General features: G+C 39.5%; 1 protein-coding gene across 1 annotated transcript in view; it reads right to left on the reverse strand.

Annotated features, from left to right (window-relative positions):
• The window catches only part of TNRC6B (trinucleotide repeat containing adaptor 6B), a 136,095-nt gene that overhangs the window by 21,148 nt on the left and 91,026 nt on the right, over nt 1-23,921 (reverse strand). Inside the window, exons 6-12 of the mRNA XM_065677680.1 lie at nt 21,642-21,663; nt 20,053-20,397; nt 12,841-15,174; nt 11,385-11,543; nt 7,963-8,141; nt 6,699-6,773; nt 5,386-5,431 (exon numbers count right to left, since the gene is read on the reverse strand). Of these exons, the coding sequence (XP_065533752.1) occupies nt 5,386-5,431; nt 6,699-6,773; nt 7,963-8,141; nt 11,385-11,543; nt 12,841-15,174; nt 20,053-20,397; nt 21,642-21,663 (3,160 nt within the window). The remainder of the gene's footprint in view (nt 1-5,385; nt 5,432-6,698; nt 6,774-7,962; nt 8,142-11,384; nt 11,544-12,840; nt 15,175-20,052; nt 20,398-21,641; nt 21,664-23,921) is intronic.

Below are 23,921 nucleotides of genomic sequence, written 5' to 3' on the forward strand. Positions count from 1 at the left end.
ACGCTTTAATTCTAGACAAGGAAGCCCTGCCCGTTAGTTGCTTGAAAAGAAACTGAAAGCAAGACGGAGTTGCATCACTGTCTGAAATGAAACTGGGTGGATGCCAACACAAGCTGGCTAAGACACAGAAACACCCTTTCGTCTCTCCAGTTATCCTGGTGATCCAATCAACTCCTCAAACATTACTGAATAATGGCTTGTAAAACTCCTTGGTAAATAACATGGAGAGCACACAGCAGCATTTTTAAAGGGTTCCAGAGTAGATGTGCATGCCACTTAGTGCTGAGGCACCTGCTTAAACTTCAATAGAAACAAGGCCCTGCTAAGAGAGATGATTGCGTTCATTTATCCCATTCATAGAAAATACTAACGCAACCTTGAAACCTGTTGTGTGAGCCTGTCTTTTGCACTTGCCAACAAAAGCTGTAAATAATGCAGGTGGCTGAACACTTGCTTTACCTTACATATTACAAGACTACTGTTGAAATCTAGAAAGTCTGAATTTTACCCTCTGCATAGGCAAGAACTCTTGTGCATGAATAAACATGAAGCCCTAAATCTTCTACATGTGGAAATGCAGAACAGGTTAAAAGTCCAACCATCTTCATAAAAGACAACACCCCCATCAGTTCTTGGATTTTCCCCACTATTAACATTATGAAAAATGCAAAATGAAACAAGAACTTGGAGGATGACATGCACACCCTGGTGAGGCAAAGACGACTTAAGTGTAACAACTCCATCACATTCACATAGCCCAAGAAGAAAAAAAAACAAACACTTGAATTCTATATGAACAAAATGATACATAATGTGTTTTATACCGGGAGATAGAAAACAGAAACCACTGTTGATCAAAGTTACCTAAAAAATTTGCAAATAACAGACTCAACAAGGTGAAAACACACATACCCCCACAGGGTAACCCAAATGGGAGAAAAACCTCCCACATTTGAAATATTTTCTGCTTGACCACAAAACCAAAAACATTTTAAAGATACTTGGTTTTTACTTTGGCCATAAATTTACATCATCCAAGCCTACTGAGCAAGCACATATACTTAGATATCGTGTATGTTGCATATCAATGTACATATCATAAGGTGTTGCACCTGAATGCTATATCTGGTTATGGTCTTGTAATGTATTTACAACAGACAGCTGCATGAATTGCATTTGAATCAATAGAAAATGGAAATTAATTTCCCAGTCTTTACAGGTGACTTGAGCGTTCAGTGATCTGCAGAGGCTGCAATTAATACATTAAAAAAAAAAAAAAAGACAAAGGTGGCTGTCAAACAGAAGAAAGGAAACGATGGAATATTAGGTGGTTCTGACTAACTACTTACTGTAGCAAACCTCATGCTTCAGGACGTACATACTAGGAGGGATTTCAATGGAAAATGCGGTATCCTGTTTTCAAAGCAAAACAAGTTCCCCACTCAAAGGATTTGATAGAAAAGTAATTTTAAAAGAGGAAGCAAACCTGCCTCAGGCATGCTATTGATCCATATCTCTTCTGTCTTGGTCACTAAATAAGAGTCACTTCAGCACCTTGCAATGAAAGCAACACAGTTTTCAAAGAAGATGACTGAGACCAACACAGTAAGAGTTACCTACTGACAACTGAAACTATTTTACAACGCATGATGATCAAAGCCGAGGTGCTCCATACATCCCAAAGTTTTCTTCAGTATGTCTGGCCCCCAAGCACAGATTTAACTCCAAGATCAATGTGCATTTATCCATAAATTGGGAAAATACCATGCAGGGAGTTCTCATTAGAATAACCTGGTATGTTGTAAGCCTGACTGAAAATCAGATGAAGCACAAGCCTACCTTTATAAGCAAGTCCAACATTTAAAGTTTAGAAGTAGATACAGGCTGAGCAAAAGTTTATAGCTTTCCACAAGCAACTGCCATAAGCAACAAGAGTGAAACGGCTAAAGAGATTAGTAACAGAAAAACATCAGGAAGATGTCACATTCTTTAACTTTGAAATGGAATAAAAATCATAATAAATGCCTCTACCCAGGATCAAGGATGCCACCATTAATGGTTATACTAAATTCAAAGAAGTGGAACAGATAGAAGTATGCAAAGTATGCAACCTTTCAGAGTAATTCCACAGGATATACTGAGCCTCAGCCATCTTTCCTTAGAAGACCTTATGGCCTTAAGATCCTTGACAGCACAAAGTTCTGAAGGATCCAAAAGTTTAATTCAGCACTGAAGAACTAAGAGAGCTATTATCAGCATAATCCAGGCTACCATTCTCTTCATTTGTGTATTTTTAGATCTGTTCTCTAACAACAGCATCTGAAGGCAGATGAGAACTGAACATCCAAGACAACTTATCTCTGCCTAGACGACCTTTAGAGAACCATGATACAATCAGAGCTTGAATTCTAGAGACGCTGTACTAAGTCAAAGTGCAGAGATCAAAAAAAAATCTGTTACCTTCACCAAAACTATGTTGTACTATATACACACACTTTAAGACCTCTTACTGGGATCCTTAACTGTTCAGAGAAAGAAAGCAACTTTGTGGGGAAAAAAAAAAACAACCAAAAAAAAAAACAAACCCAAACTACTTAATCCTCTATGAAGTGTGATATGCATTTTAAGAATGTAATGGATTTTAAGCTGAGAGACACTGCAGCTATTAGGGTTTCATTAGAGTAACAAATCTGGAGTTGATGTTAGATGTGAGTAAGTCTTGACTACCACAACTCTACTTTTGGTACAAAGATTAATTAAAATTCCCAATAAATGAAGTTTTCAGTTGGGAAAAACCTGACTACAGCATCACACAGGATGCTACAACAGTGGCAGATGAGGAAGTACTAAAGCTGGTGACAGCACTGATGCAAAGAGGGTTAATATCAGAGCAGACTTCTTGAAAGGCATAACACTGGAATAATTTGGTCAACAATACTAAAAAGGCACAGAAGAAGTATGGCAGAATCAGAATGGCACAGAAACTGCAGTAACAGCACAAGGCCCAGTTTCACAAGAACTGCTTCCTGTAGTTGCACAAATCTACTATTCAAATCAAGAATAAATATTTACACTGCTTGCATTTGCAGGGTTTGAACTTGTACTACTGAGTTTTCTACTGCAAAAGTCCTACAGTATAGGTTCAATTTCAATCATATGGCCATTGCATCATTCAGAAGACAGAGGAAAGTAGTGTTCACTACTGCATTACTTTCTGAGGCTGGGGGAACACAGACTAGTCAACTGTCTTGACATCTGTAAAAAAATAAACCCCAAGGTGGCATTTATCTAAGAGCAGAATACACAGCTTCCCTACTGTCACTATTTGATATTCGGATTTAAAAAGTACTAATAATCCAGAAACGAAACAAAAAGTTGTCACAAAGACAGGATCGAATGCACCAAACTTAAATGTGTATGATGCTGAAAAGTGACAATACCTAATACTTAGAACACAGCCAGTCATACACCTGAAGACTAACTTCTATGGCAGGTAATATCTCAGGAGTAAACAGATTATATCCTTAATGTTGGATATAGTCAACTCGTATCACACACCCCACACTATTCCAGCATACAGCAATGAATTTCAGAACATATTCTGAAAACTTAACTTGTAAACACCAATTTTAGTTGATCCAGTGATCCCACAGACTGCAACCTGGCTCAGAACTACTTCTGCAGGTGGTTCTTCAGATACCACCACGGGATCATCAGTAATCAATTCAAATTACAGTCTCCCACAGGAAATTAAGAGCCACCAGCAGGAAAAGCATTGATTCCAAGTCAGTGACCTCCTCCAGCTAGCTTTCTCTTTTTTACCAAGTCCTTGCTGTGCTTTCAGCAGCTCTTTATGACTGTATGTGTCCCTATTTTAACTGAGGTAGACACTTCTGGCTATTAGGCAAAAGTAGCTGAAAGTAAGCTGCTTGGTACCAGAACGTTTTTAAACATGAAACAGGTAAAATGGTTACTGTGTGACAGCATACCTTAGGTCTCAGTGATAATCACATAAGATTCAGAATCAATGGTGTCCGCATCTTCGTAACAAACTTGATTTGCACTGATACAGGGATCCCTTCCACCAAGAGAACCACCACATACACAGTCCCCTGTAGCCCAGAGGGCATACCTCATCTACACAGGAAATACACTGCTCTAGATGAGAGCTGAGAATACTAATGCTACTTTGACATACCATTCGTTGGAATAAGAATTACAAGACCTCTGGCTTTTGCCATTTTAACTGGGAAGAATTTAAGGCCTCTGTGACGTTCCCGAAAGTTACAGAAATAGAATTAACATCTCCAAAATTGTTGTTAGCTGTGTCCAGAGGCAAAGCCCTTTAAGTGGACTAGATGATCTGTCTTCATAGCTATGGGTATGAGATGGATCTTCCTGTCTCTGTAGTTTTTGAAGAATCAAAAACTGAACAGATGTTAGAACAGGAATGAAACCCTATTTCCCTTCATAAGTATCAAATGCTATCCTGTGTAAGTTTTTAACCTTACTAAGCCTTCAAAGACTTGATAACAAATAAAGTACAATAATTGAAATAGCAGGTTTGAATCATCTCTTTTTTAACATATATTTTAGGGATTCTGTATGGAAACCATCCCAAATGGCAGAAGATTTCAGGAGCCTGTGGTATTTCTACTACAATAATACGACAGTGAATATTCAGAGACAATTTGGAGAACAAATGCAAAACCAAATCTGATTCCAAGATTTTAAATCAGTATTTCTGTGAAAGTGCACTACTTAGTTTGCCAAAGAAGAAAGTCATGACAAATTAAAAGGTGACTACATGGGATTAATCTAAGGGGTCAATTCAAACTCCCATTTAAGACAGTGTTTTCCACACAAGCCCATCCCACTTAAGCTGTGTGCAGTGTTGTGGTGAGGCTATGAAGAGTGAAAAATCTAGTTCTACTGAGCAGTAACTTTTAACAGCTTGAGGCAAGCAATCGAAGAAATCAACTGCAGAAGACATTCTTCTCTCTCACATCACCTCCAGGGACCTATGGTAATTGGGATGTTCTACTGCCAAAACCCAGTCCTCCTCTTCTACCAAATGAAAAGCGATCTTCACTTTCTTTAAACAGTAACAATGAAAACAAACTACATGTATCAAAACAGTCTTACAGAATGTCCCTTCCACAAGTTATACTTCCATTCTGTACAGGTACATATCGCAGTGTTGCCTAGCAGTATCAGCTGTGTAACTATTCAAAGCCTACAGCCAAGACACTGGATGCTATAACTCTATCATTCTATTTGGAGAGTGCTAAAAGCAAGATCAAACCTTTCCAAAACACAGCATGTCACCCACATAAAAATATTACACATGATCTCATATTTCAAATGCACTTAAACTATACGCACCTACAGACAAGTCCATCTTACTGCCTGGAATGTCCTCAGTTTGACTCTGGAAGAAAAACAAAAAAATTCAGTTCCAACTTCTATGAAATGCAGAGGAATGTTTCAGAAAGGTGAAATGAAGGAAAGACATACTTGTGCCCATCAAAGTTTTGTTTTAAACTAGACACAAGGATTCTTGACATCATCCTGGACACAGCTCACCTCGACTCCCTAATGTTGTGTGTGGCTAGTTTACTCATATGAAACCAGACACATGAACACATGCAACAGGCTGAGAAAGATGGATAGACAGCTGCTCTGTGAAATGAACCTCTGTCCTCATGTGCCAGTGGCTGAGAGATGAAACACTGAAAATAGTGGCCAAAATGATAGCTCATCCTCATGACCTGTCAAGCCATCAAACCTTGAAAAGTGCTGCCAAGTTATGATTTAGTTGGCAGTCTGGGACAGGGTGTTCCCATAGCTTTCAGAAGCATCTACAGTTTACCAGACTGAATTTGAGCTTGGGAGCCAACAGACATTACAAACTAATCCTACTCATGTCAGTGACAGTTTGTACAGCCCTGCACTTCTCTCAGAACCTCTGCATTATCATCTTCCGCTAGCCTGCATTACATAATATACCTGCTTCACATGATGACAGTTAGCACAATATCCTGTAAAATGTTTTAAAAATTAGCATTTCAGAAGTTCTTAAAAAAAAAAAAAGGAAAAATTATATGTAACTATTTTTAAGGTACCTCTCTGAAGATCTGTCTTTTCATGACGTGCCATTTGTTTATTCACTTTACCGATCAATCTCTATGTACTGATCAATAATGAGCCCTTTTTCTTCCAAAAAGACCCTGCTACATGTTATTTAAAATATAAATAGCCAAGGCACAGGGCTGTAAGTCTCCTCTTCTGATAGGTGGCTGAGACTCAGAATGAATAGCCTTGGACTAATCACAGATGTCTGACACTACAGCCAGTAGCTAAGGTCTCTAATCTGAGTGCTCTGAAGAGCGTATTATGAACACGTACCCCCCCAGCCCCCCAAAGAAAACACCAAATGCTGTTACTTTCAAGGAAATTACAAACTCAGGACAAAAGATGTCGTAACTTTGAAGAGTCAAGGTAGATTTTGGGGTTTTCTAAGAAGCCATTCTGAAATGCTGAATATTCAGCTATTAAAAGTAGTATAATCAATATACTAGCAAAGCAAATGCAGATAAATAGTTACACACTGTTAAGCAGTTGATCTTTTTGACTTATTTGAAGTTTACTGACTTATTTCCAAAAGCTGGATTTTGTATTTTAAAAAATTTACTTACTAGCAAGCCCATATTTGAAAACTGTTTGGATAAAGGGTTCATCCATGAATCACTATTTCCTCCTTTTAATGCGCACTGAAGAGGGGAAAAAAAGACAAATATTCTTAAGCAACTTTTTGATTTCTTAAATTCTGTTTTCACAAGTGTCAAATGATCCTGGTTTCAGAGAAACTTATTTCCTGAATAAAACACTAAGTTTTTGCATGGTTGGAAACAGTTACCAAATAATCTAATAAAATTGTTCATTGCTATGAATATCAAACTGAATGAACACTTCATGTGTATAATGAATGTTTCACAGCTTCATTCTGGAATCTGCTATTTATGTTATTTATTTTTTCCTCTGTTACAGCCTAGTAGATTCTTTAATCCACCACATATACAGTGGTAGATTTCTTCCCTTTAGGGTGATTTCTCTCACATGGGCACTGTGCTGGCTTGACTCTCAATCTGACCTTACTGTAATTTACAGGTGATCAAAATGAAAACTGAAAATATTTCAACAAAAAAGAAAAAAATCTGGACAGTTGCATTAGTGGTTAAAATAAAAAGGTGGCTTTGAGTGAGAAAAAAAGTTCATGAGAATAATTTTGCAAAACGGAATTGTAAAACTCCATACCATGTCAAAACTATTTCCATGTCCTAGGAAGCTGCTCTGGACTTGCCTTTTGAGTTTGCCCTGCCTATCTGACTAGAAGTAATCAAAGCATAGTCCTAATATTAATACAGTACCAAGTGTTACTGTAGTAGAGAACTTTAACACAAATGAACCTTAGAAAGCAATTTACTTAGGACTAGAGCCAAACTCCTGCTCCTGTGTGAGGCCAAAGGTCAATAACAACAAACACAGTTCCGACCTAAACACAAAAGTCAGTAGAAGTAAGAAGTGTACATGCCAAAGGAACTGTGGAATTAAAACTCTGGTAGGCTATGCAAAGAGAACTGCAGCAGCCTAACACAGAAAGAAAGACATATCAACAAAAGAAGAGCAGTAGCCTTGGGATACTTATTGCTCCGTTTCATTTAGTAATGTGCTGCAGCTTACATACTAAAGGAATTTGACACTTCTGGCAGATTTATTAGTCACAAGTATAATACATTAAAACAAATCAAAAACCTCACATTTTTTACACTGTTGTAATAGGCACCTTTCTAGCTGAATTCTGTAATACCTTTTTAAAAGAAGAACTATGATAATGCTCTAACATATCAGTCATACTGCTTTCAGACAACACAGTAGCTATGAATCATTCAAGCATTTTACCTTCATTTGTGTTTTCTTTCCTCCTTGCCCCCAGCTTGTTGAGTTGTGGGAGGAATTGCTTCCCTGAGAGCCTGCTGTGTTCCAGACTCCTCCCTCCTCCTCCTCTTCCCAGCTGGAATGACGCGTTCCTGTCACTGGCCCATCACTCTCTCCCCAGCCATCTTGCATAGATTTAGAACCTTTAGAAAAAGAAAGAAGCTTAAAAGCAGTCTACAATATCATGCAGTGGTGATTTGCTACTGAAGTATTAGCTGAGATCATCAGAACCCCAAAGGAGTAAAAAAAAAAGTGTCTTCACTCTAACAGCTCTAAAAACTTGTGCATGAATCCCCAAATCTAAGAGATTTGGTGGCATGTTAGCATGTCATGTTTTGTAACTATTTTAAAGCGATAAAGATATAATAACCATAGGGACCTCTTCTCTTACACAGATACAGCTGCATTGGGATTTCTTTAAAAGGCAATCTATTATTTTCTAGTGTTAATGAAAAGACTTGAAGGAGACTTAAAAACCAAGGGTGCTGAGGACTTGGGTTCAGGTAGTTTATCAGTTATTTCTTCTCTTGCTTCAAAACCTAAACACTTCCCTTGCACTAATGCCTTTCATAAAACTACAGAACTTTAAGGAGGAACAACTAAATAGAATGTGAAGGAAAAGAAGTGAGATTGTGCTCCAGTATACGTAACGCCAAAAGTAGTTTAATGTGAAAAAAACCAAACCCAAACTTCTCCACTTGAATTTGTTTTAAACAGTGTCACTAAAAAGACTTATTAGCAGTGCTGTTTAAGTAGATAAGCCACTACCAGAAAGCTACAACCATTTCACCATATCATTTCAATCTAAGATTTCTTCCTTGTCTCTTTTCTTGCTGTTACTCTCTAGCACCGTCAGGCAACTCTGAATTCTAACCGCTGCCAACAAGCCACCAAGAGACCAAATCCTCATCTTGTCTACTGCCCAGCTGTTCTCCTTCCTGCTGAAACTCTTCACTTTGCGTATTTATTCCCTGAGCATTTATATCCTTTAAAAAAGATTTAAATCATCATCACCTTTTTCATAACAAATTCTCCAGTTGTCTGGGGCTTGAGTGTGGAAATCAGGGATAAGGATATTAACGTACATAGCAGAAAATCTGAATATAAAAAAGTCTGGAACTGCAATTAGCCTATTAAAGGGAATACTACCTTGATAACCCTGGAAAATAAGTACAGCAGCATTTCATGGCAGTTTAAGAGCTACCTTAAAATCCATCGTAAATAACTCAGATACTTCCCAGGAAACGTAACTTTTGGAAGTTGTGTGTGTACCAAAATTGAGGGCTGCTTAGGAAACATACTGGTCCAAATACAAAAATTTACCTCTTGACCCTTTAATCATGCTATTTACACAGAAAAGGCTACATTTAAAGATTATGACCTCAGAGTCAAGAGCTTCATCTGGAAATGTCATATATGGGATTGTCCCTGCAGCTTTCATTTATTTCCAGCCACTATTTTTTTTAAATATAGTACTATGATCCTGCTTTTAACTACATGACTGTAATTATTTCTCTGCATTGACAGCTCTCAGGTCTGAGATTCCTGAACATGAATCTCGATAGTAGTGTAAAGATGACTTGTCTGCAGGATTCCTACTTCATTTCCTGCATTTGTTGAGTGAGGAATCACAAAAAGCTATAGTAAGCAAAGGAAACTTTCAAGTTAAAGAGCCATAATGATGTTACAGAAAACTGCATTTATTCCTGCTTCTGCCAGAGAATTCCTATGCAATGCTGGTACAACTACGTAAATCCTTTTTTTTTTTTTTTTTAAACAGGTGGCAAGATCTGTGCTTCCTTTCTTTGGCTCTAACCTCTTCTTTTTCCCATCACTGCTTATCTCAGTTTCCTGACCTTACCTTGCCTTTGACCATAAATTACACTTTTGCAAGCTCTTTGAACCAATTTCTTCTTCTAACTTATACAATACATTAAGTATCTGCCTTTAATCCCCTGAGTAACACTGCTTTCTTTTGGGTGCCAATTAGAAATGAGTTGAGGGAGCAGTCACAGAACACAGAAAAATTAAGACCTCGGCTCTTGAACTGGTGATCTACTACATCCCAACCTGAAACAGCCATCAGGGGCAAACTGCCTTTATTTTGCTCCTCTAGAGCTGAGAACAGCTTATGTACAAAACAGTACACATATGCTGCAGCTTTCTGCTTGTGTCACACATGCAGACAAGTTAGGACAAGCAAGTGACCATGCACAGGCTTTTAAGTCTCCCTCTTAAGTACTAACAAATCCATAGAATTTGGAATGGATCATTAGCATTTCAGAGGCTCTTATTTTGGTCATATGTAGGTGGCTTTTTGCAGATGAAAATGAAAGAGATTCACCTAGAAAAAGTTTAGCATCCTGGGAAGTGCCAAGTTTGTGTAGCAGGCACAGTAAGCACTACTGCCATCCGTGAAAAGCTGCTATAATATTAACTCTAAGAAAACAATGTTTTTTCCCCAGTTTTGTTTCATAAATGGCCAACTGGGGTGGGAAGAAGGGAGAACAACCCTACAGAAAACATCTGAATAGAGCATTTCATTCCACACAATTAAATGTTGCAAAAGCAACTTGTAACTGAAAACAGTTTTGCAGTGGGTACCATTACTCAAATTCAGTTAACTGTCATGTATTATCATTATTTCCTATGGGAAACTTCATATCCAAATATTATTGGCTTTGGCAGTAACATTGTATGTTGTATCATCAGGTGATCGCTTCTGTTTGTTGTACTTCGCTTAAAGAGAGTGAAATAAAAATTCTACAGCTTATATCAGAAGGAGTAACTTCCACAAAAATAAAGCTCTTAATACAGCCAAATTTTATCTTCAAAGTGTATTTTTTAAAATATTTCAACATCATCTCATTCATGAGCACCACAGCTGCAGGTAGGTAATAATCAGAAAACAGTAATCCCTTTAGGTTCAACGACAGAAGAAAGTTAAGTTCTCGAGAGATGCAATTTTCCACACCCATACAATAAAAAATAATCTATCGAAAGGCAAGTTGCATTACACCTAATGGCCTCCACACGGAAATCTGTGCATTCCCTAACAAATCTGTATGCTGAGTAACAAGTGGGCAGCCAGAGAAGGAAAGACATTTTGAGAAAAAGACACACTTCCTCACTCAGATGCTCTCATGTTTCAACACTTCCACAAATCAGAGCTGCCCATTTAATTGCTCAGTTAAGAAATTTTTCATTACCTTAAAAAACGGTTCCAGTAATTTGTAAACACTTAATCATTCACCCATCAAAATCTTACTGATTCAACATGTTGCTTCTAGGCCTCAGATAACAATTCCTGCATAGGTGACCCATATCAAAAGCCCAAACACTAAAAAGCACCACTGCAAAGAAATTGGTATCTGGCCTATACTCACTAGATTTCATGGCATTCGGGGCGTTGGAAGGTGCATTCCCCCAGCCTGTTGTTGATGCTGCTGTATCATCTACTTCACCCCACCCGGGACTTGTTTCATTTGGCTCACCCCAGGCGGACGTACCATTATCTGGAGCAGGTGGAGTGCTTTTGCTCCAGACTGCACAAAGGAGAAAGAGTTTTCATTACAGACCATTTAGACAATGAACTATTCACTGCAGTGCAGCACCACATCATTCATCTATTACTTCATTCTTTCTGTTGAGGACTTTAGGTTCTCAGTAACATGGGTGCAACAGAATTGACAACTGTTCACATGACTGAAAGCAGGCACTAACTTCCACGGATGAAAAGGAAGAGAATGCTATGTTGAGTAGTATTCTTCTCTAGGTTAAACATGTACCCTACATCTAATGCTGTCCTATCTGGTGAACTTTTGTGACTAATGAAAAGCACCAGATTAACCCAGGTTTTTATATATGATGAATAAGAACATATTTGAAGTATGTATTAAAACAAAACAATTTTTCTTTAAAGCACATTTATGTCACAGAAGAGATTACATAACGGAAACATCTTAATATATTCCCAGGCTATGTAGCTTTTCCTTGTCCTTATTTCGTAGAATATTTTCCTAAGTATTCTTTATCACACAACAGAGCCAAATTGAGTTAAAAAACCCCACAGACTAGCTCAATTTCAACTGTTAAATGAGTGTTCCACAGCAAAAAGTTTAACTAAAAATAAGTAAAGAATTTCTCCCTGATTCTCCAATAATAAAATATAAAAGAAATGTGATTTGGCTTGGAGAAAATGAGGCTCAGGGGATACCTTATCACTCTCTGCAACTACGTGAAAGGAAGATGGAGTGAGGTGGGCCTCCTGTCTCTTCTGTCAAGTAACAAGCAATAGGACAAGAGGAAATGGCCTCAAGTTGCGCCAAGGGAGGTTTAGACTGGAGATTAGGAAAAAATTTATCCCAAAAGAGTTGTCAAGCACTGGAACAGGCTGCCCAGGGAAGTGGTTGAGTCACCATCCCCAGAGGTGTTTAGAAGACTTGCAGATGTGGTGCTTAGGGACATGGTTCAGTGGTGGACTTGGCAGTCCTGGGATGACGGTTGGACTCAATGATCTTAAAGGTCTTTTTTCCAACCGAAATTATTCTATGATTCTGCAATTCAACCTGTTCTTCAGAGCTGAGATTGAATATGCACATTTGTCAGCTAACATTTTCTTTCACTGGCAAGCTGACCAGTTTTCAGATCACAGGTACTGAAGCACAACAAGCAGAGGACCGATTAATTCAAATTTTAAAGTCATAAGCAAATATTCAAATAAGAAACTGGTTTTCTCTATGGAATAAAACTATCGAGAATTGGAGGCTACACAAGTATCTTTTACACTTTCAGATTACATTCATATATAGGAGCTTGAGGAAGAAAGAACAAGACTACTACCTGATGCTTGTGATTTGCTAGTCATTGGAGTAGGCAGGCTCTGCTCCCGTGGGGCCTGTCCTCCTTGTGAGTTCTTGTCCCACAGGTTCACATTCTTGTAGTTATAACTGCTAGGATCTCCCCATGCTGAAGTGCCATCATCAATATCCATTTTCCGACTGATTGACTGTGGCGAAGGTTCTTCCCAGCCACTAGGCTCCTCCTCTTTGGGGGCAGCTGGTTGTGGTCCACTGTTCCAGTTTGGGTTTGGAGGTCGCCCATTACTTGGAGTTTGAGGCGGTGGACCCCAGGAACCAGAAGACTCCTGCTGTTGCTGCTGGTGCTGTTGCTGCTGCTTGTTCCAGGAGTTGGGCTGTCGACCCGTCTCATTCCACGTTGAAGTTCTTTTACAATCATCCCATCCACCTTTTGAAGCAGCGCTTGTATTTGCACCATTACCCCAAGTTCCAATCTCATTCTGCCCACCTTCACCCCAACCAGACACTGGCTTGTTTCCTGTACTTTCCCAGTTGCTGTTCTTTGTTTGGTCAACTTCCTCTCCCCAACCGTTCTTTCCAGAAGACCATCCTTGATTAGACTGCCGTCCACCCCACCCCTGATCCTTACTACTGGAATTCTCATTCCAAGAGGAAGATGATTTTTCTTCTGTTCTTCCTCCTCCTCCCCAATTAGAAGAATTGGAGTTCTTATAGTCATTCCATCCTCCAGTATTTTTGGGGTCCTTCCACTCCGTTGGGGTTGAGAGCTCACCCCATCCAGACTTGATTTGATTGCTTTGGCTGGGTACATCGCCCCAGCCCCCTGAGTTCTTTGTCTGTGTGGCAGAGCTCTCCCACCCCTCAGTTCCTTTATCAGACTTCCCCTCGGGCCGTGGCATCTCTTCAATATCCCACACGGTATCTTGCTTAATTTGGGTTTGGCCCCAGCCCGTGTTTGAAAGCACTCGGGGGTCCAAATCAGTCCTGCTCAGCAAAGTCTGCAAGACTGCCTGGCAATCAGGATGCGTAGGCCTATATGATCGGCGTCCAGAATTGTGACTGTCACTGCTTCCTGCTTTGTGGTTGCTTCCAGTGCTTTGACCGCCAACCTCACTTCCCGCAGAGCTGGAAGATCTTCCCCAACAGGGAGCCTGGGAATTGCCTTGGTTTTCAGGAAGAGGGTGGCCTTTTTGATTGTCCCATGCTCCAGTGCTAGAATTTGGTTGGTTTGGACCACTCCATTCTCCAATCTTCAGTTCATCAGACCCAGACAGCTGTTTCCATTCTCCCTGAGAGACCCCAGATGTTAATTTGTTCCCTTCACCCCATTTGCTTTCATTTGCATGCTGAGGGCCAAAGTTCCAAGACCCACCACCCGTAGACCGGTTACTGTTATCCCAAGAATCACTTCTTGACCCATTAGGCTTTTGAACAGAAGCTCCTTTCCAGGAGTCCTCTCTATCTTTTCCATTGTTCCCATGGTTTCCAGAATTGCTCTGTCCAGAGGCTGTGTCAGTTCCAGAAGACCCCCTAGCTGTACCCCAAGATCCAACACTCCCAGTCTTTCTTTCTCCAGTGCTTTGTGAAGGGGTGTCAGTGCTCCTGGAAGGGTTCCCCAAGCCCATTTCAAAGGGCATTCCCTTATTCTCCATAGGGTTTGGTGAACTTAAGTTCAAGGAGTTAGTGTTTCCATTTTTTGGTCCATCAGTGTTATGAATTTGAGCCTGTTCTCTGCCAGAGACAAAGTTAACACCCGCATTTTCCATCTTTGACTGCTGTTCCCTAGAGGTCTGACCTACTGTGCTAATCTGTGCATTGGAGCTACCACTATCAGATTCCAAAGTCCCTTTCCTAGAATTGCCCTCTTGAACCAGTGCTGGCCAAGCAGATGGGTTGCTATTTGGGTTAAAGTTGCTGAAGCCAGTACTGGGATTAATTCTATCTTGTCCACTCAAGTTCCTCCAATTACCTAGTCCATTGTTATTCTCGGCAGCAGGGTTGGAAGATTGAACAGATTTAGCCTTGGGATCAGATTTCCAGGCCCCAAGATTACATTCGTTTCCAGCGCTTCCAGACTGGCACTGGCTTCCTTTTCCTTTGTTATTAGTGGTGCTTCCTGGCAGAGCGTTCTTCTCCAGGCCAGGGTTCGAGGCACTGTTGTTATCGGTGGTGTTTTCGGAAGAAGACTCAGCATCTTTGCTGGCAATACAAGGCCACTCTTCCATGTCAGACCCGTCTACAATCACCTTGTCCCAGACGTGAGTTGGGTTGGCGTTGGTGCCGCTGTTGGAGGAGGCTCCAGGACCCCAAGTGGAATTTGCATAATTTGAAGCAGCAGCACCTCCAATTGCTGAATCTAAAAAAATAAATAAAAAAAAAAAAGCCATAAACATACCCAAAGAGGTCATTAAAAACCAGTATTATTTTCAAGCACTGAACATCACTAACTACTGTTTTCATTAATAAGAACACTTCCCTCAAACATGTAATAAAGTTGCTTTGGAAGAATATTAGGCTGGAAAACACCACTGAAAATACTGATGAAGAACTCCAACAAAATTCCCATAAGCATACTGTGGGTATCTGAATTCACCTTTGACTCACTGCTTCTGCTAACAGTCCAGTTCTAAGTTCAACATAATAATTATAACCCAGTTAATTACAATTACTGCTACTGGTTGTAGACTTTTCAAACACACATTTAGAATCAGCTTCAAATATCTTTTTTAAATTGATTCTGCTACAAAGAACTTCTCTCAACCCTTTGGAAAACAAATAAATTTGCTTCCAAAAGTTACTGTAAATTGGAAAAGTCCAAAGCTACATAAATTACAATTCCTATGTAGTAATGTGCAAGCTGCATTCAGTACGTAATTACACCACATTTGTGTCACTGCTATATTTACCCAGGAAACCACAGTTCGTGGTTTTGCGAGCAGCTAAGCTGATCTCTGCCTCTGCATGGAGGCTAGTAAGAGATCTCACTTTTTCTTCTCTCTCACCAGCTCTACCTACTTTAAGTTCCCCAAGTTTCACATCACATTTGTGACAGTTCTTGACACAAAACTGTCCACTTTTTGATGGGTTAGCTTTTTGCTGGCTTAGCACATTATACAGGTTAACTTGCAAATTCAGTGAGCTTTGGAGTCACGATAAGAAAATCAGCAGGATGAACGACAATGAATAGGGCGCCTTTCTTTCATCTGCGGTGAACTATTATTATGTCCTATATGCATGACTTCACATGGACAAGATATTTGCATATATTTTTAAAGCAGATATAAATCAACACAGTGCCACAATGGATGAAAGCCTATGTCAGTGCTGGCAGCATGATGTCTGCATATATGCACATGTTAGCATCATTAGTTTAAAATGTCAGCCAAGATTCCCTTGCTATCCACATAATTACTTGTGATCCTCTAAATAATTTAAGTCCATTAGTACTTCAGTGTTGTTCTCTATATAGGGTTGTACTCATTTTTGTATGTATTTTTAATACCAAGGGACCCTAAATTGCCCTCCTCACCACAAATTCCCAGTGATGAAGACTAAACACTCTCCCTTCTACAAAACCATGTGCGTTAGGTACAAAACCATGTACCTAACTTATTAGTCTTATTCAGTTATCCCACCCAACCAATTTAACTCACTCTGCAGAGCATAAAGGTCACAGTAACATCTGCATCAGTATTTAGACCTGAATATGTATTTTGTTACTACCAATATTAGCTGATATGACAACATCCAGGAAAAAAAGGCATAAACATAGAATTATAGAATGGTTTGGGTTGGAAGGGACCTTAAAGATCATGTAGTTCAAACCCCCCTGCATGGGCAGGGACACCTTCCACTAGACCAGGTTGCTCAAAGCCCTGTCAGATATTGACCTTAAAAAACATGTATATCCCCGCCCTTTCCCCCCCCGCAAGTTCCTATGTTACATATTCAAAAATGAAGACCACAATTTCTGGTTGCTAATACTGTTAACAGAAGATGAAAAGATTGGCTTTCAGCACCTGTCTCAGGCTTTCTGTTTATTAGCTTAACCAATGAACATCCACTGAATGCCTTTCGGATCCCCCCTTATGAAGGACCACCACCAAGGATCTAGACTTCACAGCAAGGTTAGAACTCTTTGTCTGCTTTGAATACTGATGAACAAGTCAGCCTTAATCCATTAAACCCTAGCCACCAAGATCCAAAAGACCAAGCAGTTCCCATATATGTTTCTGTTGTTGCCTTTACCTTACATGCAAACTTAACAATAGCAAGGAATTGTGACTTTTGACTGGTATTTAATCTTTTTCGTACACTAATGCTTCTCTGCACCCTGAAATAAAACCATTCTGATTAGACCAATCACAGGAACAGCTTAAGGAAGACAGCCAAAGACAAATTCTATTGCTGTCTTTTGAACTTAGCAATGATTCAGCAAATGACTGATGCATAGGCAGCTATGTAGCAAGATCTCCACACAGGTGATTTTAATAAAGCTTTTCACATTTTATTTCTGTGGAGACATTCTAAAAGTATTAATGATGCTCACTAACACAGTATACTACATCACAATTTAACAGATTGTTCTATAAAGCCAGCCTCCCCTGCTGTATTTGGCAGTGGCAACAAAATTTTGGCGATTTATGGTTTTGTCCAAAGATAATGGGTAAGGGCTCTTGGTTTCTTAAACTCCTCCTTAATAACAAACATGTTGAAGACAAGCACGTTTCTGATCTGACTAAAATAAAAAAAAAAAAAAAACTACATTATTACTTTAAAGGATGAAAGTATGGAACTGAAATAAATGAAAGTACTGAAATGGGGATGCACTTTTGCTGAGAGAGATGGTGGTGATTCTTAGAGGGTACTGTAACTAGTGAAAGACTTTCACCAGTAAAATGTAAGCTTTGTTTTCCAAAATCATCTTGCATATCCTGAATATAATTGCATATATCACCCTCCACCCCAACCCCTGCTACTGCTATGAGACAATAGTAAATTTAGTGTCATCTTTCAGGGAACTAGAGCTTTGCCATCTTACAGAAGCATTCCAATTCTGATAGAAAAAGATCCATGTAGAGAAGGATTATGTAATTTTTGTATTGAAGCCTCACCAACACCATCTATAGCTATCTGGCAAATAGAACATCATGAAGCAGCAGGTAAGCTGCACTGTTTTCTACTTTGGGAACCTGTTTTTTGTTTTTATGGGGGATGAATTAATCACAGCATCAGTGCACAAGTGCCTGACAGAATTGGGCCCACTTTGTCAACAGCCAGGATTTCAGATGGCGCTAATGATGTGCAAAACAGATAGCAACACTGTACCTCCATAAGCACTTTGATGGAGAGCCTTAAGTGATAGACCTGGCCCATCTTGTCCAGCTGCTCATTCCCACTCCCCTGGCACACATACTTCAACTTGCTAGCACATGTTTCCACTGACATTCAGTGAGCTGAACTGGTAATCATCCAGGCTGATGTTAGCTTTAAAAAACCAACCAGGCTTAATTTTGATTCAAGTCAGCTTAATTATCTGTTATGGTGCACAAAGCTGGATGGGGAGAGGCAGGTCTGAAGGACCCGTGTATTTCTCTTCAACACTCCTGACTTACACCAGGGTAAAACAACTAACCATTGGCATAAAATGCTGCCTTACCAATAAAATATAAACAGATAGTTGTACCATTAAACTGAATGTAAAAATATGAGAATACATAAAAATAAAATTTTTGTCTTGGAAAAACAAGTATTGGGTGCCAAACTAATTACACAAAACTTTAAGGAGCCCCTAAAATACTTCAAAATAGTCTTCATATAGTACATCCAACAGCAAATAAATGCTCTTCATGAGGAATTTTGTAAACTTTTAGAATGCTTCACTACTATCAAGTCTCTTTTGTCAGTCTACTGCAATCACTGTAAGGTATACAAATGCTGACAAAATGCTAGCATTTTACATACAGTCACAAGACTTTGGGGTGTGGGTTCCCCACCGTCGCCCCCCCTTCATCCTTCAGCTGTTTTATCAAAATCAGCCATCTCTTTAGAGATCTGGTTTTTGAACTGATTAGCTAAAACTTTGCCACTGTAATTTAATATCCCCTCCCCCTTAAATAGGCAACAAAGATAACAAGATAAATAATCAAACAGGGATTTATTACAAAGGAATTCAAGCATTGAAACCACAAACCAAGCAGAATTATTCGTTTTCCTAGAATCCTTCTAATAAAGACAGCCATCCCATCTAGCTTACTTGATTCTTGAGTTCCAAGCCACTCCAGTTTTTCCTTCTGAACCACAGAGAACTGTAAAAAGTCTATGCTCTCCAGGACTGTGGTAAAAAAAGCCATCCCATTAATCTGGATGGTTTTCAAAGGCAACTCAGACATAGTGGTATCATTATTTTCTTTTTCTTATTTTCAAGCATTTATTATTTCTTTTTTAAACACAGTCATTGGCAGAACTGAAGCTGTCCTTGACTTCTCGGATCACTTAAGTTTTTCTTTAGAAGGCAGACAGATGTCTTCAGTGGAATTTTGTTTGTTCTACTATCATAACTTTAAGAAGGAAATATTACAATTACTGCAGTTCCCCAAGGGTCTAAAAAATTCAGGAGCATTCATAGACACTCATATAAAAAAAAAATCTTAAAATCAATTTATCTTCTAGAATTCAAAGTGAACAGCAAAGTAAAAACAGGACAGTCACCACTTTTATAAAAAGGCTTATCTAAGGAGAAAACCAAGACTGTTACTCAAAAATAGGAGCAAGAGGACCAGCTTTCTATTTCATCTAGGTGAGAAGTGACAGCCACCTGACATCTGCAGACAACGTATCTACATGTCGGTTTTGGTATGGTATAAAAAAAGTGACAAGGAAATTCATGTGATCAAAGAAACCTGAAGAGCTATTAAGAACCACTCAATGACAACCATAAAATGCTATTCATCCATGCACTGGGTGTACCTTGTTGTGGTCTTAAAGCTTTACAGTGTACAGACTCAAGCCACCCATTACATTTTTAAAAAAATCAACCCTCTTTCTTGTTCCATCTATCAGTAAAACTTGCAGCCATTGCTTCTAACAGCAAAAGTCTATATGCTAAAATAGAAGCTCTCCAGAAGCCATCTGATGAGTTTTTTTTATATAATGATATGCTTATGCATAATTTTAGCGATCCCCTTCCTGCCATGCACACACACATTCATTTAATACTATTATTATTACTTGCCTATTGCAGTCCCACTGTCGCTCTGCAGCAGTGCTCCTGTCACTGGTTGTGCGTTGTTTGGGTTTGCTCCTGGTGCTGTTGGGGGGGGAGGCCCTGCTCCACCTCCAAGGAGCATACAGGATGGCGGAGGGGGCTGCCCACGTTTCAGTAACACTTTGTGGTCCTGCTGGCAACGGAATCGCGGCGGCACCTCCCGAGGCATGTAGCGGGCGGCGCTTGGCGGTTGTCCGTTCGGCACTGCCACCCTTTTGGCATTGTTGCCACCATTGACTGGTGGCGATGGAGAGTTGCCAATTGGGCTGGCAGCCACTGGTTGGCTTAAACTTGGTTTCGTCACTTCGGGCACTGAAAAACAGGAAGAATGGAAATCAGAAACTTTTCCACTTAAACCTGTGCTAGCTGTAAGAACTCACTGTGACTCCTTTTAAAATTCCATTCTTCTCTCAAATGCTGAGTAGCTTCAACTTCATCAAAGAGCAGGGAGTAAGCAGTTAGAAGCAAACCTCTTGCTTCCATCTGCAACTCTGTACCCCAGTCTGAAACTCTATCCTCAGCAAGTATTTTGCTCTAAGCCCCAAATTGCTTGGAAACGTACAGCTGGCAAAGAACATCACCCTGGGCAATGAGTCATTTAAAAACACGAGCAGTCAAACAGAACTGGGTCCATCTTCCCAACTCTGCTTCTCTCCCCTGTTCCCTGATCTTCAAGTGGTTTTTGGATTGTTTATGCATCACCCTTATGGGAGATCTGGAATCAGATCCCAAGTTTTCACCTGCTTAAGGCATACATAGCCACCACCAAAACAAACAGAGGGAAGAAAAAACACCACCCTCCTCTTGGATTTAGAATTAACAAATCTAGCTTCGCTGTACTGCTCTTAAGTAAGGCAGTAGTAGTTGACTCCCACCCGAAAGGCAGTCCTACATACAGCATTTGTACTGAGCTTGCATAAAGTTTCCTAGCTGGTCACCAGGTGCCCCTATAAGCAAAGGCAAGCCATTTCTAAAGGCTATTATGCATTAGAGAAGAGGAAAACCACAAACAAATCCTTGAGGAACTAACACCATCACAAAATCTGCTTTCGCTATATAGGCTTCAATGCCCAAATCCACAAAAATGTATTATTAGCTGAAAAATCAAGTTACTACCTTAGTTCTCTTCTGTCGATAATGGCAATTTCCCCCCCCCCCCCTTTTTATAAAACTGACACACAAATCAAGATTAAATATATTTTTAGATCAGCTAAATAAACTTAGCTTTCAAGATGCTCTAACATCAGTCCTGCCGTATCTGTTGGACTTTTTGGTGCTTTAAGCTTCCAAAACCAAGCCATTTTAATTCATTTTGGTACCTCACTATAAGCAGTGTTTTCCCTTGCCTTCCATTCAATTTATACAGGTGGATTTCGTGTATGCCTACTTGTCTAAAACCTCTGCAAACCTGAAAACTAAGTATTTCAGCTAATCTATTTTATCCACAATATTCATCTTGATTCATAACTGCCCTTCTTTTTACAAGAATTTTGATCAAGATCCGAGTCTTGGGCTCAGGTTGATTAAAAATATTCTTTAGAATCAAAGATTCTTACCTTTGGTTTTTTGATCTGTGACCTGCAAATTAAAAGCAAGAATGTAAATAAGAGTTTTAAGAACTTCAACACAAAACATTGAATAGATTACGCTGAATCATTACCTTGATTTCTTAGCACAAGACAGTATCTGTTGTTGCATGAAAATAGTTAGACTATGAGCTACAGTATTCCTACTCATAGATACGAAGTTTTCAAAGATACTACAGCTCCTGGAATATCTGATGCAAAACTGGCATAGGTTGCCCAGAGAAGCTGTGGCTGCTCCATCCCTGGAAGTGTTCAAGGCAAGGCTGGACGGGGCTTGGAACAAACTGGTCTAGTGGAAGGTGTCCCTATCCATGGCAGGGGACTGGAACTGGATGAGCTTTAAGGTCCCTTCCAACCCAAACCATTCTATGATTCTATGATTCTGTGTAAAGTCCCTGGCAGAAATAGTAATTACTTCACTCATGATGATTTTTGGTATACGCTCTTCTCCTCATCCCAAATGTAGACTTCCAAAGCACAAATAAACATGCACTACAGTTCCTTCAGATTTTGGAGGTGAAGGATAACAAAAACTTCCTCCTGTGAAAGGATCCTTACAGCAGACTGCTGGAGGTACCAATGGAATTCCCATAGCAGTAACTGCAGATGAGATGAGATCTGTGTCTCTGCCATCTTCCCATTTCACCTTTCCCAAGACATCTCTTCCAAGGAGAAGAAATCCTAAACCTTACTGGATACATCACCACAATTGCAAAAATACCCACAACAGCTATAAATCACCAGACTTCACAATCTCTTGAATGCAAGAAGAAATTGATTATTGAAGTGAGCCATCATGCTGGCCAACATACTCAGTATGTGGTTTTGCTGTACTTTCAGCATAGCAGATTTCAAGCTACAGTAAGAGAGAAACATACCACTGGTATATTCTCTGTAATCGAGTGTATTGTAGCATGTTTTGAACTTGTCGATCATGAGTTCCACTACACAATAATGAAAAAAACCTAAAGACAACAATGTGTCAGGTTCTATGACACCTATTCTTAAAAGAAATTGCTGACTGAGTCCATAATTCTGGAAAGCACACAGTGACAGTATAGGATAATGAAAGCACAAGTAAAAGCAGCTTATTGTCTAAACTAACCAAGCCAGAACTCCCTTGTATGGTAAAGAATAAAAAGACAAATTGCACTGATTTGCTACAGCATCATTTACTTTGCAAAGATGAACACTGCAACAGGCAGTGGCACATTCACTACCATACAAAATCTTACACATCGTAGCTTCAAAGAGTTGCGTAATCTAAAAGTCTCCAAGACATTAAAAATGCACCTGTACCAAAATGACATCTGTAAAAAGCCAGACATTAGTTTTCAACTTCATTTATGAAAAATCCTGTGTATGTCAACTTAAGTCTTCTCCTGTAATAAAAATTCTGTTATTCACTTTAGTAGTGGAGCGTCAGAGCCACTTAAGAACGAAGAGGGGAAAAATTATTCACGGATCCAGTTTGGTAATACTGATAGGTTTACTATGGTCGACGGCAAACACGTTCAGTAAATAAGTAACTTGCGTACTTTGAAGAACCCCGTTTTGCCAAATCTTTAAAGGATTCTAAATAACCACAGTTTGCTTAAGGGAAAGAAAAACCAAACATACATATCACTTCTGCCTATACTGCATCTCTCTCCTAGTCAAAATGTTATGGTTTTGTGGTGGGTTTTTTTGTCTAGAATACAAAAGCTGAGAAAATGTGACGCCATCTCAGATTTACAGCTGTCATCTCTGTGGGCAGCCTATATGCACTGGCAGGGCAGGAGCAGCTACACTGAATGGGAAGGTGGAGTCAAACTCAGCCTTCTGACAAGCTATCAAACAGCCCCTGGGACACCAACCACAGGAATTCAGTCCATGAGTTTGCTTGCATAACCTCTGTTGAAGTAATTTTTTTTATTTTTCAGAAGATCCAGACAGAAACAATTGTTTCATGTTATACAAACTGTCTGAAAAAAGATACCCCCAAATCATTACTGCTTATTAGGTGAAAGCCACCACAGCCACTAAGAACGAACACACACACACTTATGTTCTATCCATTCAGTTGCCTGCTTTGCTACTCCTAGATATCTTCAAGTATTACTGTTAAGTTTGGTATCCAGGAGATTAACATAGTGTTCACCTTTCCCAAGATCTTGGCAAAATACCATAACATGCAATCATACTGAATAAGGCACATGAGGGACCACACAGGAAAGCTGGCAAATCTCCTTTGTACTCATAGCACTGATT

Source organism: Lathamus discolor, chromosome 1, assembly GCF_037157495.1.
Source record: "Lathamus discolor isolate bLatDis1 chromosome 1, bLatDis1.hap1, whole genome shotgun sequence".
NCBI lineage: Eukaryota > Metazoa > Chordata > Aves > Psittaciformes > Psittacidae > Lathamus > Lathamus discolor.